Raw genomic sequence first — 16,745 nt, forward strand, 5'->3', positions numbered from 1 at the left:
TATTTGCAAAATAACACCACATAAACGTTTGGGCTTTGGTTTCTTTGAAATACAGTGTTGGTTGCTTTATGAATAAAAGCATAATTTCAATTCAGGAGACTTTTTGCCTGAAGCCTATAAGACAGATGCATCTGATTAACTTTGGCGAAACTGGACTGGCCTGTTATTGTAATGTAGATGTTTTCGGGGTTGGGAGGATATTTTAAAAAGGCATGCGAGGGGTCTTTTTTTTTTTTTTTCTTAAGAGACTGAGAACAGTTTTGCCACAGAAACTGCGTCTCAGACTGCTTCATTTTTTGCACACTTTTATTTTCTAGTGGAACTTCTCCATTAGCCTGTCTGAATGCAATGCTTCACACTAACACTCGAATAGGGGATGGAACATTCTTCAAAATCCCTGGAAAGTCAGGCCTCTATGCTCTCAAAGTAAGTTGGACTGTTCTGCGTAGTATGTCTGTTATTACTGTGTATCATGCATTTACATGTGAAGGTAAACAAAATTAGACTTGGGTGAAGGGTAGAATGACTCCTTTGCCTTTTAAATGTTTTCAGATGTCTTAAAAGTGATTTCATATTAAGAATAAACAATGACATTTTGTTTAAAGAAAACATATCTGTGGTTTCACTCTAACATATGGTAATGGAAAATAGTTGTGGCTTCCTTAAAATTCTTGATTCTTAAAAATTTACATGGAGGAGTGCCATGGTTGATCAGCCAAGTTTTAAGATGATCACAGTTGTCAAATACTATTTGACTTAATGACCGTCAGTTGATATACGGGCTTCACACCTGTATGCCTTTCTGTCTTTTACAAAAAATAAGAAATGTACCCATTCTTCTTGAAAATTTGCTGATTTAAATCAATTATTCAAATTTAAAACAACCACTGATCTCTGGGAAGTTTTTACTAATAATGCATACTTGTTATATGAGAAGAATAGAGAAATAAAAAGCTTCAGATAACTGAGTCTTAATTATTTTAGAGTAACTCCCATTTCCATCTAGAATGGAAATGCCATGTAAGATGCAAAATTCCAGAGAACAAAAGCTGATGATCTGCAAATGGTTGCATAACTTGCATCAAGCAAAATCAATGTATTATTTCTTATAAATTAAAAAAAGTCTGCTTTAATAAATGACGGGTTACATTTAAAGTTCATTAATTTCCTTTGAGAAGTTTTCTGTTTAGTTTTGGTTTTTTTTAATGCTAAAAGTTATACCTGGCAAAGAAGCAGGGGTTCTTTCTCAGCTACTTAGCATCAGGCTCTTAAACTGTGTGTGTTTCAGAAAACAATACAGGTTAATCAAAGGACTTGTATTATTTCAGTTGATTTTTGTAGCTACTTGGATATTTAATTTATGATTAAGATTCTGAGTCGTTAAGCCATTTTCTAAAGTAAGGAAGAAGGTAAAATTGAGAAAAATGGAAACAACATATGTTAAAAAAAAAACCTTGTTTTTTGTATAGATTTTAAAGGTTATCCGAAAACTCAACTATGGCAATGTGCTTCCCCCCCACCCCACCAAGGAGTGGTTTTACATTAAAAAGTAAATCAGTATTGAAATTCCAAATCACAAGCAACTGTGATAATTCCTTAGGACCGTGGAAGTATTTTGAATGTTTTCAATTGCTAATACATCTCCATAAATCATTATTTTTAAAATAATATAGAAAGAGGAGTCGTCATGCTCAGCTGATGGAACATTGGATTTAGGCTGTGAGTCTGAATTGGAAGGCACAGAGATGGCAGAGGTCAGTGCCAATGGGGAAGGAAATGGAGGTAAGTGTGACAAATTTCAGGATACAAACCCTGTTCTCTTAAAGGTTATGTAGAATTCCAATAACTTACTAATTGAGTTCCCTACCATTATAGATAACAGTTTTCTTCTAAGCTTCTACTACCTCTTAGATTTATCATCAAACAATTCTGGTTCAAAAGATTAGCACCTAAGAAAAGTAAACTGCTCTTTGCTTTTTGTTTGATTTTGTTTTTTAGCAGTATGGCTTTCCCTGGATAGTATTCTTGAGTGTTATCAGTATATTTCTCCTGCAATCTGAGAGGGTTACTGGGGTATGTCGTGGTTTTATTCTTATAAAAGTGAGGCCTGAGAATGCCAGTGTTTTATTTCTGATTGTGCTGATTTTTTCTGTGATCACAAGTAGTTTTATAATAGCTTTGTTCCCAGGTTTGTCCTTAATAAATTAAGCTTAATGTTAACATTCCTGACAGCAAAACAATGACCGAATAAGTTATATTCTTCTGAAATGCTTTTGAAAAGTGAGAAACCCTTCTAGAATTCTAAGGGGGCATTTTCCACCTCTGAATTCTGTCCATGTGGATCCATTTTTATCTTTCTCAAAACATTTGCATTGTGATTCCGTTGGTGTATGTAATTTCTGCACTGCAGTTTTGGCAAATCTTTGTCCCACAAAAGCTGCTGTACTTTTCTTTAACCCTACTGGTCCCCCAAGTGGACCCAGATCATGATTTGGGAGGAAGAGTGTGTCATTAAAGTCTCTGTCGGTGGACTCATAGAAATCAGTAAATTATCTTTAAACAAAGAAGCCTTAAAGGATCCTTGCAGAAAAATCATATTTCGGTAATAGCCCAAAGCCATTCATTTTATTAATGGTCATAGGAGTCCCTTTGTATTCTGACTGGCCACTCCTGCCCTTTAAAGTGATGTGCTTTCTGATAGTCCCCAAGGGACTGGCTCTGCGCCAGCGCTATCTGACCTGCAGCCGAGGTGCTGAATTAATGGAGGAAACAGATTCTTGTCTTAGTAAAATGGCTGAAGTCGGCTTTCTAGACTTTTTTAGCCAACTTTCGTTGAATTTGCTGTCCTTATTCCTATACCTTTTGAAAACTCAACTAAGCCCCCCAAAGTACTGTGAACTTTGGCAGGTCCTTGTGGTTAGAAAGAGAACAAAGCAGAGATGCATGACATTTTCTGGATTTCTGGAAGGGGCACACCCTTCTCCTTCAGTAGGATGAAGGGGAATCTTATTGGGTCACTCCTTTTGCCGTACTGCCTGCTTGCATGAGCACTTGTGTGTTCCCTCTCCCTCCTCCACCACCTCTCTGTTAACATGTATCAACATATATATTGAGTTTCTGCTATGTGCCAAGTACTGTTCTTGACATTATAGTTACAACAGTGAAAAAGAAGAACAGAAAGAGACCTCTCGTGGCTTTTATATTGGTAGAGAGACAGACAATGAGCAAAAGAAACATGTAAAATTTACAGCTTATTCAGTGCCAACAAGAGATATGGGGCAAAATAAATTAAATAAGGAGATAAGAGTGAGAGAGGGGTATTTGAGGAAAGACCCGAGGCAGTGAGGGAGCAGGCATTTGATGGGAGAGAGTTCTAGGTAAAAGAAGGAGCAATCACAAAGGTCTTGAGGCAGTAGAGTGCCTGGAATGTTCCAGAAACATCAAGAGGCCAGTGTAGTTGGAGTCCAGAGTGAGCAAGGGAGAAGATGGTAAGATACAGTGTCAGAGAAGTGATGGGGCCTGGTACGGAAGTTCGCTTCTTATTGCTCCATTTTTCTCAGTGAAATAGGAAATGAGTTCTTCAGCCAAGGGTGAAGATGGGGAAGTAGCTTTGTAGATCTAAGGGGAAGATAGAAAATGTTTGTCTCAAGTCCAACAGCATTAAGGACACTCCTGAAGTGGCTAATCCTGAATTTAACATGAGATCAGCCAGCATAGTTGTACATTTTTCTCCAGTCATGTTCATGATCGCTCTACAAGTGTGGAGTGGGTACAGAGTTGGATTGGACCAGAGCTGGGATTTTGCCAGGTGTGAATGATGAAGCCAGAGCGGGACACAGTTGAGGGTACATGACATAGAACATTGAAATCCATCTCCATTGAATTTCAGCTGGTTGTGGAGGTGAGGGAAGACACGATTGTGTGTGGGATGCTGTGAAGGAGGAGGTGGAGGTCTCCCTAGGGTGGACAGATTGTTTGTTTTTGGTTTTTTTGTTTCGTTTTTGAGGTACATGGGCATCTCACTGTTGTGGCCTATCCCGTTGCGGAGCACAGGTTCCGGACGCACAGGCTCAGCGGCCACGGCTCACGGGCCCAGCCGCTCCGCAGCATGTGGGATCATCCCGGACCGGGGCGCGAACCCGTGTCCTCCGCATCGGCAGGCGGACTCTCAACCACTGCGCCACCAGGGAAGCCCCAGATTGTTTGATTTGGTGTTCTAGAGGAAATGAGTTGGAAGGATAGGTGATGTAAGAGTGGAATGTGTGAAATCGAGGTTAGGGTGATATGGGATGCATGTCTGAGATGAAAGAGGGAGGGTAGGTTGAAGGCTGTCATGAATGTTTAGGCAGTGTGTGTACCCTCTTCAGAGTGACCTGGCTGAAGTGACCATCAGCGACTGAAATTCAGCAGGCCTTCGTCTGCCCAGCTTCGTGTCCTGGGATGGAGCAGGGCCTACCTGGAGGAAATGTTGCCTTTTCCTATTTGCACAAAGATGTTGTAAAGGCTGTTGGTGGCCCTGCCATGAAATATTAGAGAATCGTCTGTGTGGATATTGAAACAGACAATTATGACAGAACTAGCATTGAAAGGGTGCAGCACTTAGGAGCTAAAATCTGCCGAAAATGAAAGGGAGTAATCCAGGAGTTGGTAAATATTTAGTAAGGAGGAGCAGTCTGTTGATGCTGGAGGCATCTAAGGAGCAGGGAAGGAGAATAGAGTCCCCTCGTCCCATTTCCAGGCCCAGCGGTACAAGATGCGTGGTAAAGAAACAGGCTGCTACTTGAGAGAGTTCCAGGGGAAATAGTGTCCACGGGAGAGAGCCAGGTTTTGTAGATCAAGATGCGAAGGGAGGGTTCAGGGAAAAAGATAGAGGTTAATCAGAGACTTTGCTAACGACTAATCCTGAATGTCAGAGGAAAGAGTGGGAGGGTTTTAGTGGCTGGGAAGGGGTCGAGGACAGGGTGAGAGCACTTAGCCAGTAATTAAACCAGAGCAGGGATAGGCAAACTCCCCTAATTTGAAATGTGAATAGGTACTTCACCAGATAACACATACCCACACACCTCCAGCTAATGTGACCAAAACTAGATTTCCTGGCCTCTCCTTTGAAGTTGTAGTAGGGAAATTGCTTTGAGGAATCACTGAAAGAATAGTAAATAGCTTATTTCCTTGAGTATCCCTTGACTTGCCCACTTTTCCATCTTATTGCAAACCACAATTGCTTCTTATAGGACAAGTATATTTCCTCTCCGTTTGTGTACCGTAGACTTATGTGTAGAGTCCATTAACCTTAGGCTACATTTTCAAACCTAGATATTGAAAATATGTTGAGTGCTCACAAGGCCTAGGCTTTGTGAGCTGTTTGCATGTAGATTGTTTAACCCTGACAACATTCCTGTGAGATATTCAATCTTCCTAGGCTCTGTTATTGTGTTTTATTTCATTTTTCTATTTTTAATTTTATTTTATTTTTGACCAGTGAGGAAACGGACTTAGAGGTTCAATATGTCATCCAAGTGTCAAGCCCAGGTAGATGTGAGTGACACCAAAAGCCAGGCTCTGACCACTGACTCTGCCTGGGACTGTAGGGAACACTCTTAGCCAGGAGTCTTTGATGCAGTTTGGTTTTTCAACATTTGTCCAACTCTGTACTGATTATAAACTTGAGCTTATCCAAATGGAGGAGTGGGCTACCACATGATTTCTTACAAATCGATAATAAATACTATGAACCTGAACTGGTTTAGGTGATTTCCTTGCTTACTCTATTTCTAATACGTATTTGAACCAGCAGTTAGAATGGATATAATTTCCACACTTCGTACAGCTGTACAAATATACTTTGAAAATATAATTAGAGAGGGAAGGTGGGGATGTGTGGGGTTGCAGAGGCATGGGAGAAAGGGCAAGGGGAGAGGAGGAGGGGAGGGGAGGGTCCCACCATCTGTTTTTTAAATCTTTATTCCCTTCTCCTTTTCCCGTTCCTCCTTTGGGATGAAAGGGTGAAAAGTATCAAGGTGAATAATAACTATCAATTGGTAGGATATGCTTGTGGCAGTCCAAAGAGTAAGCCTCCGCTAGCATAGAGCTATTTCAAATTAACAAAGATTAGTTGACATTTGTTGCACCACTAAAGGGGAAACACAGTGAAGTACTTGAAAAGAAAGCGCTTTACAAAAACTGATAACCAGAAAGAAATCTTGCAGCCTGACTCCAGTCAGTAACATTTGAGTCTTTAGGTAGAGTTAAGATAATAACAGTAATGTTTTTGCCCTCTTCTTTCAATCAGTTGCCCAGCAAAACAGATTCGTTTTTAAATGAGAGGTGCTTTGCCAAGATACTTTGTTTTAACGTTTTGTTGAAAATTTTTAGAGTGCAGGAAACGTGATACATTATCAATTATAGAATTTACAAGACACAAAACTATAGTTGTGTATTATGTTTTTTGACTCCTAAACAAGTTTTTCAAGTTAATAAGAATTAGAGACTCAAGAAAGTAAACTCGTCACATTTTACAAGCTTAGCTCTGAAGATCGAACAGTGATTTAGGTGAATCACTTGATATATCTTTGTTGACAACCCATGACCATTTATGCCAATATAAGTATAGATCTATGTCACCCAAAGAAAATATGTAGAATTTTATGGGCTAGTTTAGTCAGAGATTTATGGTTATGTTTGTGTCTGAGTTGTTTTCTGAACATAATACATTGGTATATCATGAGTTTGCTTACACATATTAAGTTGACTTACAGTGCATTGCTGGCTGCAGAAACCACACATATTTTATAAGAAATGACACACTCAGTAGATCGTCTTCACTTTCTTCCCCATCTATTTATAAATTGTTATTAACAGGAAAAAAAATGAGCTTCTCTTTTTGTGGCCCTGATACATTTCATGTTTAAAATCAAAAGCAACCATCCTATTCAATCTTTTAAAATGAGGAGACTGGAGAATGTACAATTTTCATCCATAGAGATCAAAAAAGGTTCTGCTTGTTATTAACCCTAATGGCTTTCAGGGAGGAAGCAGCACTCTAGCTGGAGAATTAGTATTTTCAAAGTCTCTATTTAGGGAAAAAGATTATAGAGAACACATATCCTATGTTTTAGTCCTCAGATCCCAGGGTGAATAATGATTCCAACATTTGAAGAATTTTCTGTGGTCCTTTTCATTATTCCTTATGGCCGGTTTTATAAGCAGGTTTCTGATTGTATGATTCTTGGCAGGAGTCGTGTTAACTTAATGAAAAATTATTCTGCTCACTCATTGTTTGCATTGGCTCAGAGGCCACAGAGGGGTCTTTTTTCAAAAGTGAAAAGTGCTTTAAGATGGCCTGAAGTGTGTGCATAGGATCTCTTTTGAGACATCAATTACACACAGATGAGCAGCTTCCTGGAGGAAGTGAGAAGGGTACTAATAAAGGTTTTGGTGCCCTCAGGGAGTATTCACACTGATAGTTTATCAGTGGCAGTTTTATACGAGGGGAGAGAAAGGAAAATGAGGGGACCCTGGAGCTGTGAAGGGAGTGTTCAAGTAACTTTCTAAAATGTTGACAAACTGTGTGGTGTGTCTTTGCCCTCAGTGTTATGTGTCTGGTCTTGCTGGAGACTTTTCAGGAGCTTGTCTGTGACTGCTCCCGTGTGATCTTACATCAGATGACACATGAGCCTTCTTTGTGTTCACCATCCATTTCCACCTGACAGCCATTCCTGAGAATCTTGGAGGAGGGAAGGGAATTGTTTCAGTGACTGCGTCAGGTCCCCTGATTTTCTTAGGTTAGGCTACTTTGTCAAAGTAGGTTAGGCTCCTTTGTCTTTGATCCAACGTCTGCATTTTCGTTAACAGCTTTGTTGGCTCCTGCAGACACCTGTTCTACATTGGTGGGCCAGGGAAACTTAAGTATGTGAAAATGATGTTGTTTAAGTTACACATGGAAGAAAATACAGAGGAAAAAGAATACTCTTCACAGTCAGAAATGATCATTGGCAGGATATACAACTTCCTCTGCCCACTCTCATTCTCCTTTCTTTCATTCCAGCCCACAGCTTTCCCAGTTCAGGAGAAGTACGAGGGACTTCAGAAGTTCATGCAGGCCTGGATCCTCTCTCGTGCCAACATTTTACTTAAGCCAGTCAATTAAAGTAGACATCATTCTAATAGTAAATGCCCAGAGGGATGGGAATCTCACAGACTCATTTATATTTGTCTCTCTGTGTTTTTGATAACTTTTATAGTCAAGAAATTTTTCCTTATGCTGAAATCTCTTGAGCTTTTAATTAAACCAATTTTCTCTTGTATTTCCCTCTGATGATGGAGAACAGCTGGGCATCATCTAGATATCACCCCCTTCATCTTAACTTCTCCAAATAACTTGTCCCAGCCCTTTCAAACATTACTTATAGATACTATTTTCCATTTCTTTTACCCATTAGGGACCTCTTGTTCTTACATATTTCTCCATGAACTATGAACTTTGTTCTTGTGTAAGTGGATTTTGGTCAATTTTAACAGCCCAGAGTCATGGAAGAAAAAAAAAGTTTTCTTTTTAAGTGCAGATAAAGTGACCCATTTAAATGTACTTTCCCCCTCTTTTCTTGTGCTAGGAGAGAAATATTTCATAATATAAAGACTGGAAATAGAGTATGGTCTCATGATAAAAGCAAACTCCCTCTCAAATAAAACCAAAATTAAAGGTACTCCCCCAATTACCTATCCTGACAAGCCAGATTTCTTTTTGGTTGATAGAGTTTGTGATTGGTGTAGAGGAACAACAGCATCCATGCTCTTAAAATGAAGTACTTTTTTCCATGATATCAGATAATCCATTCTTTCCTTTTCTCTAAAGTGACAGCATGTAACCATTTCTCAAACAGTTAACCATGTGTTTATCTAACTCCCTTTCTCATACACTGGAGTTCTCTTTTCTATGTTGAAGAATGAAGTAGTAGTGCCCATGAATGAAACACTTATCCTTGACCTGTACCAACCTTTTAATGATATTCTTCCTGCATGCTTTTTCTCTATTTCTCATTTTCTAGGTGGATTCCTTTATTTCGGTGTAGATGTTTCAGGAGCTTGCTGCAGCGTAGAAAATCACAGGTGTCGTGCGACAGAAGAGAATAGCTTCTAAGGTTTCCCCCCCTCACAGCAGCTTACTGTGTTATTACTCTTCATAATTCTGAGAGGAATCTGTGTTGGTTCTCTGGTAGGAGCAATTAGGTGGTTAGAGGCTGGTACCTATCAGATATGCTTTTCCTATTAAATATTTTCATTTCTGGTTTGAGTTTCTCTTTTCTTGTCTGAGTTTAAAGGGATATTTTTATGGATATCCAGAGGTACTAGTATAACTAAATTGCCATGATGATAAATTGAGTGCTTGTTAAGAGGGATTCCTGTACCTTCAGTTCCTCCTAGTTACCTGTGGAGATTCAGTGTCCTGTCCGATGCAAACCAAAGTGTTTGTGAACCATTTGTGGACCTTGCAATTAAATCGTGATACATCCAGTTCCAGAATATCAGATGAGCATCATTTGTAGCAATATGATATCAGCCACCCAAATCTTTAAGGTGTCCGGCACGATTACATCTTATGGAGCACGTTCTTACTGATACACATGGCTGGTATAATTATCATCTATTCTTTATTCCTCCTGGTTTATTTTGCTCCCTTTTCTGTAGACCTCTTCTGAGTAAGAAGAGGACTTCATTGGCCTAGTGAAGCAGGCTGTGAAGTATAGTAATATTTTTAGTTATATTAGATATATTTTATTCATAGAGAATGTTCAAATATCAATACTTAAAATGTTTAGACACTTAAAAGTCTTCAGGGAAAACTGCTGTTTCCATTATTTTATTGCTATTATTTCTCTATTTAATTGCTTGCCTCTCATATCCTTTGAATGTTCTCTTTTAATGCAGTAAGGAAAATTGTTTCAATCTAGTTACCTAAACCTATCTTGGAATAAGGACTGCTTTGAGAGAAGTGGTTCTCCTTAGTATGGATCCAAAAAGGATTAAGGAATTGTCTTTTCTCTGAAAGAAATTGAGTCCTGGAAATATTTAGTTGGGGTCATATGGGTTTGTCTGGTTGTCGTTAAGTTGCCTTTAACAGTTTTGGGCATATATTTTGTTGCTGTGTTTATCCAGAATATCTGATATGCACAATTTCAAATGTAAGTATGGTACGTAAGACGTATTATAATACAAACATAAGCTTTTTTGATTATTTGCCAATCTGGGGATACTTTTGAATTACCTGCTTATTGATTTTTTAAAACAAATTTCAGTTGTCACCACTAGGTCTTCGTAGACTTGGTTTTTCTCAGGCAGAATTAATAGCTCTATACCATTTTTTTTTAAATGTATTTTTAAGAAACCTGTGGTCTCAAAGTCAGGTCTTAGGTCTTAGTCACTGTTTTCCCATGCATTTTATACAGTCCTTGGCATGAAGGTGCTCAATAAAAGTTTTACAGTTGAATGAATGATTAATAAATAAACAACTAAACCCCCTCTAAGACCCAGCCCTGTTTTAAAATGTGATTGAATTCTCACAGTGTTCCATGGTATTATCCCTAATATACTGTGTGCTCTTCAATTTCAATTTTATTTATAAAAACTCTATTAAGCCTATAGTGTATGTCAGGATCATTTTGATAGAAAACTGTTTTTTGATTTGAGTGCATCTAGTCTGATTGTTCAGAAAATCGAAAGGAAGTGGTCAGAGGAAGAACTGATAGAAGTGAAGTTGGTCAAAGGATGCTCTTCTCCCTGCCTCCATTAGCCCTTTGAACCCCGGTTACCTTAGATAGCCAGTCACTTAGTGTGTAGTTTAATTGACATATAAAGATTAATATCTTTGTTGCAGTGACTCTCTTGTGCCCAGATCCTGGGCTTTTGTGGTTCTGCCCCCACCCAGCTCCTGCCATTTCAAGTAAACATTGTGATTTCTAATTTTGACTTTTAAATGATACTTATTTCACCATGCAAAACCTCCAGACTGTGACTGTTCCTCTTAAAATAAGGCAACGAGTAAGGATGGCAGAAGGAAACGTATCCACGTTTAGTGGCAGGTCATACGACTTCCCAGCTGACTTGCATAGGATGTTTTGTAGTTTGGTTTTTCGTACTTTCCCTAATTGACTGTAGGATAATATAAAAAATTTTAATGAAGTTTCTGTTTTCAAATGTTAAAAATTCATCTTTTATGTATACTTTTGCACAGTAAAAAACTATGCATTGCTGACCTCCCCGTTCATGAATTCTTGTTAAAAACGGTAATTGAGGGCTTCCCTGGTGGCTCAGTGGTTGAGAGTCCACCTGCCGATGCAGGGGACACGGGTTCGTGCCCCGGTCCGGGAAGATCCCACATGCCGCGGAGCGGCTGGGCCCGTGAGCCATGGCCGCTGAGCCTGCACGTCCAGAGCCGGCGCTCCGCTAATGGGAGAGGCCACAACAGTGAGAGGCCCGCGTACCGCAAAAAAAAAAAAAAAAAAAACAGTAGTTGAAAGTTAACTTCAGAAACAGATACTTTAGATAAATTTAATGAAAATCAGATTGGACAGTTTAGTTTAATAAACATTTATAGACCAATGGCTCTGTGCCTGTCTTTGCACAGAAATAAGTCCCTGAGTTGCTGGGCCTGTGGGTGGCAAGGCAGACGCAAGCACCAGTATTGCAGGGACTGTCATGGATTCATACACTAAGTTCCAAGGAAAGGGTGGGGAGGATTAAGTCTGCCTCGGAGACTGGGATAGTCAGGAAAGCTTTGGGGAAGCTGTTTGAGTTTGGTCTGCCGAGTTTGCTAGGCAGAAAGGTGGAAGAGGGACGGTCAGAGCGAGTGAGACATACAGCAAGTATCTGCGTTCAGGAAATGGCACAAGGTCTTGACTGACTGGATCAGAGAGGGTGGCAGTTGGGAAGGCAAGCAGATGTGAAACTAGAAATAAAGACAGAGTCAAGATTGCATTCTGCTTTCTCCCTTCTTTGTGTCTTGGGCTAAAGGTCAGAGCCCTCTTGTATACCTGTCAGTGGATTGGTACTTAGATTGGGGGGAATGTCACCCATACCCTCTCTAGCACTCAACTTAAAAAATATGACCTCTAAGCCATATTTTCCAGTTCAGTCACATTGTCAAGTTGAATGGTGAATGAAAAAGAAGGGAGAGAGGGACAACTTGGGACTCTAAGAAAAGAGGCTGAAATCCAGTCTTGTTGGAACACAGTCAGCAGTTTCTCTAGCCTTCTAGGCTGTCCCATGGTTACCTGTAATCCTCCGTCTCCCTTTGGTCCCAGCCTTCTAAGTAGAATATTTTGGAGGAGGGGTTTGGGAATCTGAGGGTGAATGAGAGTAGAGGTAGGTGAGCAACAGCTACTGAAAATCCCATTAACTGTTTGAATTAAAAACTAGCAGATTAGCTTTTAACTATGCATTTGGCTTGCCTGGTTTGGGCAGGCAAGCAAAACGTAGACAGAAATAATATTTCTGTACCTTTTAGCACATGTTTTCTCGTCCTCGGCTTGTCCAGCTGTGAAAAGGGCAGGCAGTCTTGTGGGGGTTTCCAGGTATAAAATCCTGGCATGCGTTTTGTGATGGTGCCAGTGTACAGTTAGGAAAAAAAAGAAAAAAAGCTTCTATTCTGTCCTGAATGCCAAGAAGATATCACTTTCTAAGCTGCATGTCAGTGTTAGATAATTATTGGATAAAACATCTGTCCTAATTCTTCACTCTCCTGGCTCCTGTTGTAACTTCACATACAGGGGATTTCCCCTGGTCCTTTCTCGAACATTAATTTTTCTTTGGCTTATATTTTAGAGGCCAAACTCAGCCCCTTAGATAAATATTCAGGCAACTGTTTAAAAAAAGCCCTGTATTATTTATTTATCACATCTGTTAAGAAAGCTGCAAGGATAAAGTAAAAGTGAAAACTGTGTGTTTTGTCAGAATATGAATATGCAAGAATATGTTCAACTACCTGTCAAACTATGGCAGTTTTGAGAATCAGCCGCCCTCATCAGATACATGGCAGAAGAATGAATAAAGTCACTTAGATGCTCATGTTTGGGGTCTGTATTGTCAATGGGCGTGCACACACACACACACACACACACACACACACACACATATGCAGGCACACTGTTTGGGGCCTATAGATGCGTTACGTTGTGTCCTAATCATTTTTATTCTTGAATTTTTTCTCTTTAAAATAAGTTTTAGATCCAAAGGAACATTCATACATTTTATTTTCTATTATACTTACTTTCTTAAAAGTTCTATAATTATTTTATCAGAAATAAATAATTAGGGAAAATGGTTTGACCCAGAGAAATAGGACCAACTTCAGAAAGAGGAATCGGGCATCAGGTAGGAAAATGACTCTGTAGTAAAGGAATTCTCATGATGCTTCACTTGGGTCTAGGCTGGAATGTGAATGTAAGATAGAGTAAAACAGAGTTGAGGTAAAGGAAATTGAATCACCTCAAGAAAAAACTTCACGGTATTCCTTGATGCTTGTTTCAGTTTTATTGTCCTGCCCTCCAGCTGAAATTCTGGTAAAGCTGAACAGAATCTCTCTTTTGGAAACACTGTATGTAAATATATGTGAATCACTATTAACATAGTGCAGTAGTGAATTTAAACGACCATTCAGCGTATACTGAAATAGGTATCACAACACCCTGTGGTTTCCTAGGTCAGAAACAAACAGAGCAAGTCGTAACTTAGATATCTATTATCCTCAGGAAGTGACAGCTGATTGTATACCGCTTATTGTAGCAGTCACAAAATATAAGACATAAAGCTTTGATTACATCTACACTGATTCGGTATTTGTTGTTTTTTCGATCCTGCTGCATTGAAGTTTACCTTTGAAACACTTATGAATAAAATCATTTCCTAAGAAAATTAGTAAATTTGTTTCTATGTCCAGTAAGCAGAAGCATTCTCCTGTTTTCCACACATTTCCTGAAACCCATGTACCGCATTTGGTTATCCTTTTTAACTACCATTAAGTTTGTATTTTTCTAGGTGGCAACACGAATTTAAGAATGTGAAAGTAATGAAATGTATTTGCTAATGCGCACTTTACTGCTGGCTGGGCTTCCATTCCATCCATTTAGGTCTGTTCATTTGGGATCGTATATCCTGCCTGCCACCTTCCTCTCACCTCCCCAGTTTGTCACACTTCGTATCGACTCCAGAACATTGAAAAGGCCATCTATGTAATCAGTACAAAAATACATTTATCTTTAGAATATAAATCGATGGTTATTTCTAATATTTCTTGATAAGTAAGCTTTGGCAAAGTGTTACAAATTAGTGATGATTCCAAGGAGAGAAGCCTGGAAGCCATAGTTTACGCAAGCAGTGTTATAAAATGTTTCGTTACTAGAACATTTAGACTCTTTTAAGCGAAAAATGTCATATTGTGTTAAATAGAAAAAAGTTACCTGGTCTTAAACTCAAGGACTTCTCTCCCTGTATCCCTGGGCAAATCCTTTGGCAGCTTCAACCTTAGTGTTTCCTGGGCCAATCGCTCTCAGTTTTTTCTTGTCAGAGCTCAACGTCTTGTTCCCTGTACCCTCATTAACTTCCTGTTTCAGGTCCTCCAACATGACGCAAGGAAATTAAACTTCTTTAGACATTAAATTTTTTGTATCAGTTCTTGCCCTTGAAGCCAGATATTCTAAGCGGAAGATTATGGACCTGGCCTTGGACCCCAGCTCTGCTGTTTCACTTGGCTGTGTGACCATGGGCAAGTTATTGACCCTTTCTGAGCTCTAGTTTTCTCTCTTGAATGTGGAGATGATACTTTTCCATCTCGCAAGGAAGCTGTGAGGATGAAATGAGATCACATGTCCAGCACCTGGCATTAATAACTAACAATTATTTTATCTTCCAAAACGTGTTCATTTTGGCTTCCTGATTACTTTCTGTTATTAAAACAAAACTTGATTAACTCTTTATTCCAAGTATGCTCTTTCATGGACCACATGTTCATTTCTAGGCAACATGAGCTTGAGTCTGTCTAAAGCAGTGCTCTTGACACTAACACGTGTATATGCCTCCATTTTTTTTAACTCTTATGATTTTTGCATTTTATTGTATCCGTTTCATATCAAAATAAAATATTTTAAATAAGCATTGAACTACAGTTAGTAACATGGAGGCTAAAGTATTTGGTGGGAGATGTATTGATCTTTTTTCTTTTTAGCATCTTTATTGGAGTATAATTGCTTTACAATGTTGTATTAGTTTCTGCTGTATGACAAAGTGAATCAGATATATTCATACATATATCCCCGTATCCCCTCCCTCTTGCATCTCCCTTCCCGCCTCCCTATCCCAGTCCTCTAGGTGGTCACAAAGCACCGAGCTGATCTCCTTGTGCTATGCAGCTGCTTCCCACTAGCTATCTGTTCTACATTTGGTAGTGTATATATGTCCATGCCACTCTCTCACTTTGTCCCAGCTTACCCTTCCCCGTCCCTGTGTCCTCAAGTCCATTCTCTACGTCTGCGTCTTTATTCCTGTCCTGCCCCTAGGTTCATCAGAACCATTTTTTTTTTAGATTCCATATATACATATGTATTAGCATACTGTATTTGTTTTTCTCTTTCTGACTTACTTCACTCTGTATGACAGACTCTAGGTCCATCCACCTCACTACAAATAACTCAATTTGTTTCTTTTTATGGCTGAGTAATATTCCATTGCATATATGTGCCACATCTTCTTTATCCATTCATCTGTTGATGGACACTTAGGTTGCTTCCATGTCCTGGCTATTGTAAATAGAGCTGCAATGAACATTGTGGTACATGACTCTTTTTGAATTATGGTTTTCTCAGGGTATATGCCCAGTAGTGGGATTTCATATGTCTCCATTTTTGACTAGAATCATTTTTAACTCCTCCACCTTCCTTTAAAACTCAGGTCAGAATCCTCCCAAGTTACTGTTCCTTGGAAAATTTTCTTGGATTATCGTAAACCCTGGTGCCCTTAAGAAGTCTTATTTTGAGATTTTACAATATGTTCTCAAGCTATTTTCTTCTGTCGAACTTCCCCTTGCCTCCTGTATTTGACATATGCCTTCGTTCTGCCACTAATCATAGTGCTTCCTCACTTTGATTTTCCAAATAAACTCCTCCCATCAAGTGCACAGAAAAGGCCTGCATCTACACTGCTGCCAAAGTGTGAAACCTGGTCTCCTAGGCGGAATGTCTGAGGAGGCCAGAAAGAAGCGTTGGAGCTCCAGCACAGGTGTCATAGAGCAGAAAGTGACGGTGGGCTTGACTTGCATAGACTAGGTGCCTGGAAAGCTTGACTCTGGTAAAAAAAAAAATGAGCAGATTATATTGCAGTCTGCAGAGGACATGATTTTCTTGAAAGTAATTATCTTCAGTTGACACCCAGCATCTCAGATTTCATTTCTCCTTCTCCATGCTGTTTGCCTTGACCCATAGAAGAGGATACACACACCCCAGTAGACCATAGATTCTATAGAAGGAGGGCTGTTAAATAAAAGAATCATAGTACCTCTGAGGTTGGTAGATTGAAGACAATTTCATCAATGTAGATTCTTTCTTCAGAATGCTGTGCATTGCCCAGCCTCCCTACTCAGCTCCAGAAAGTACCTACTGACTCCCAACTCTTGAGATAGATATTGTGTTCTTTTTTATGTCTATACAATAGCCCAAAACATAGAAATTATCATCAATTGGTGGGTAAGGAAACCGAGGCTT

At 39.3% G+C, this 16,745-nt stretch overlaps 1 protein-coding gene across 1 annotated transcript in view; it reads left to right on the plus strand.

Annotated features, from left to right (window-relative positions):
• The first annotated feature begins 308 nt into the window (after positions 1-308).
• ASXL3 (ASXL transcriptional regulator 3) overlaps positions 309-16,745 on the plus strand; it is a 110,069-nt gene continuing 93,632 nt past the window's right edge. Inside the window, exons 1-2 of the mRNA XM_073789893.1 lie at positions 309-426; positions 1,674-1,782. Of these exons, the coding sequence (XP_073645994.1) occupies positions 349-426; positions 1,674-1,782 (187 nt within the window). The 5' untranslated portion in view covers positions 309-348. The remainder of the gene's footprint in view (positions 427-1,673; positions 1,783-16,745) is intronic.

This window comes from Tursiops truncatus, chromosome 13, assembly GCF_011762595.2.
Source record: "Tursiops truncatus isolate mTurTru1 chromosome 13, mTurTru1.mat.Y, whole genome shotgun sequence".
In the NCBI taxonomy this organism is placed as follows: Eukaryota; Metazoa; Chordata; class Mammalia; order Artiodactyla; family Delphinidae; genus Tursiops; species Tursiops truncatus.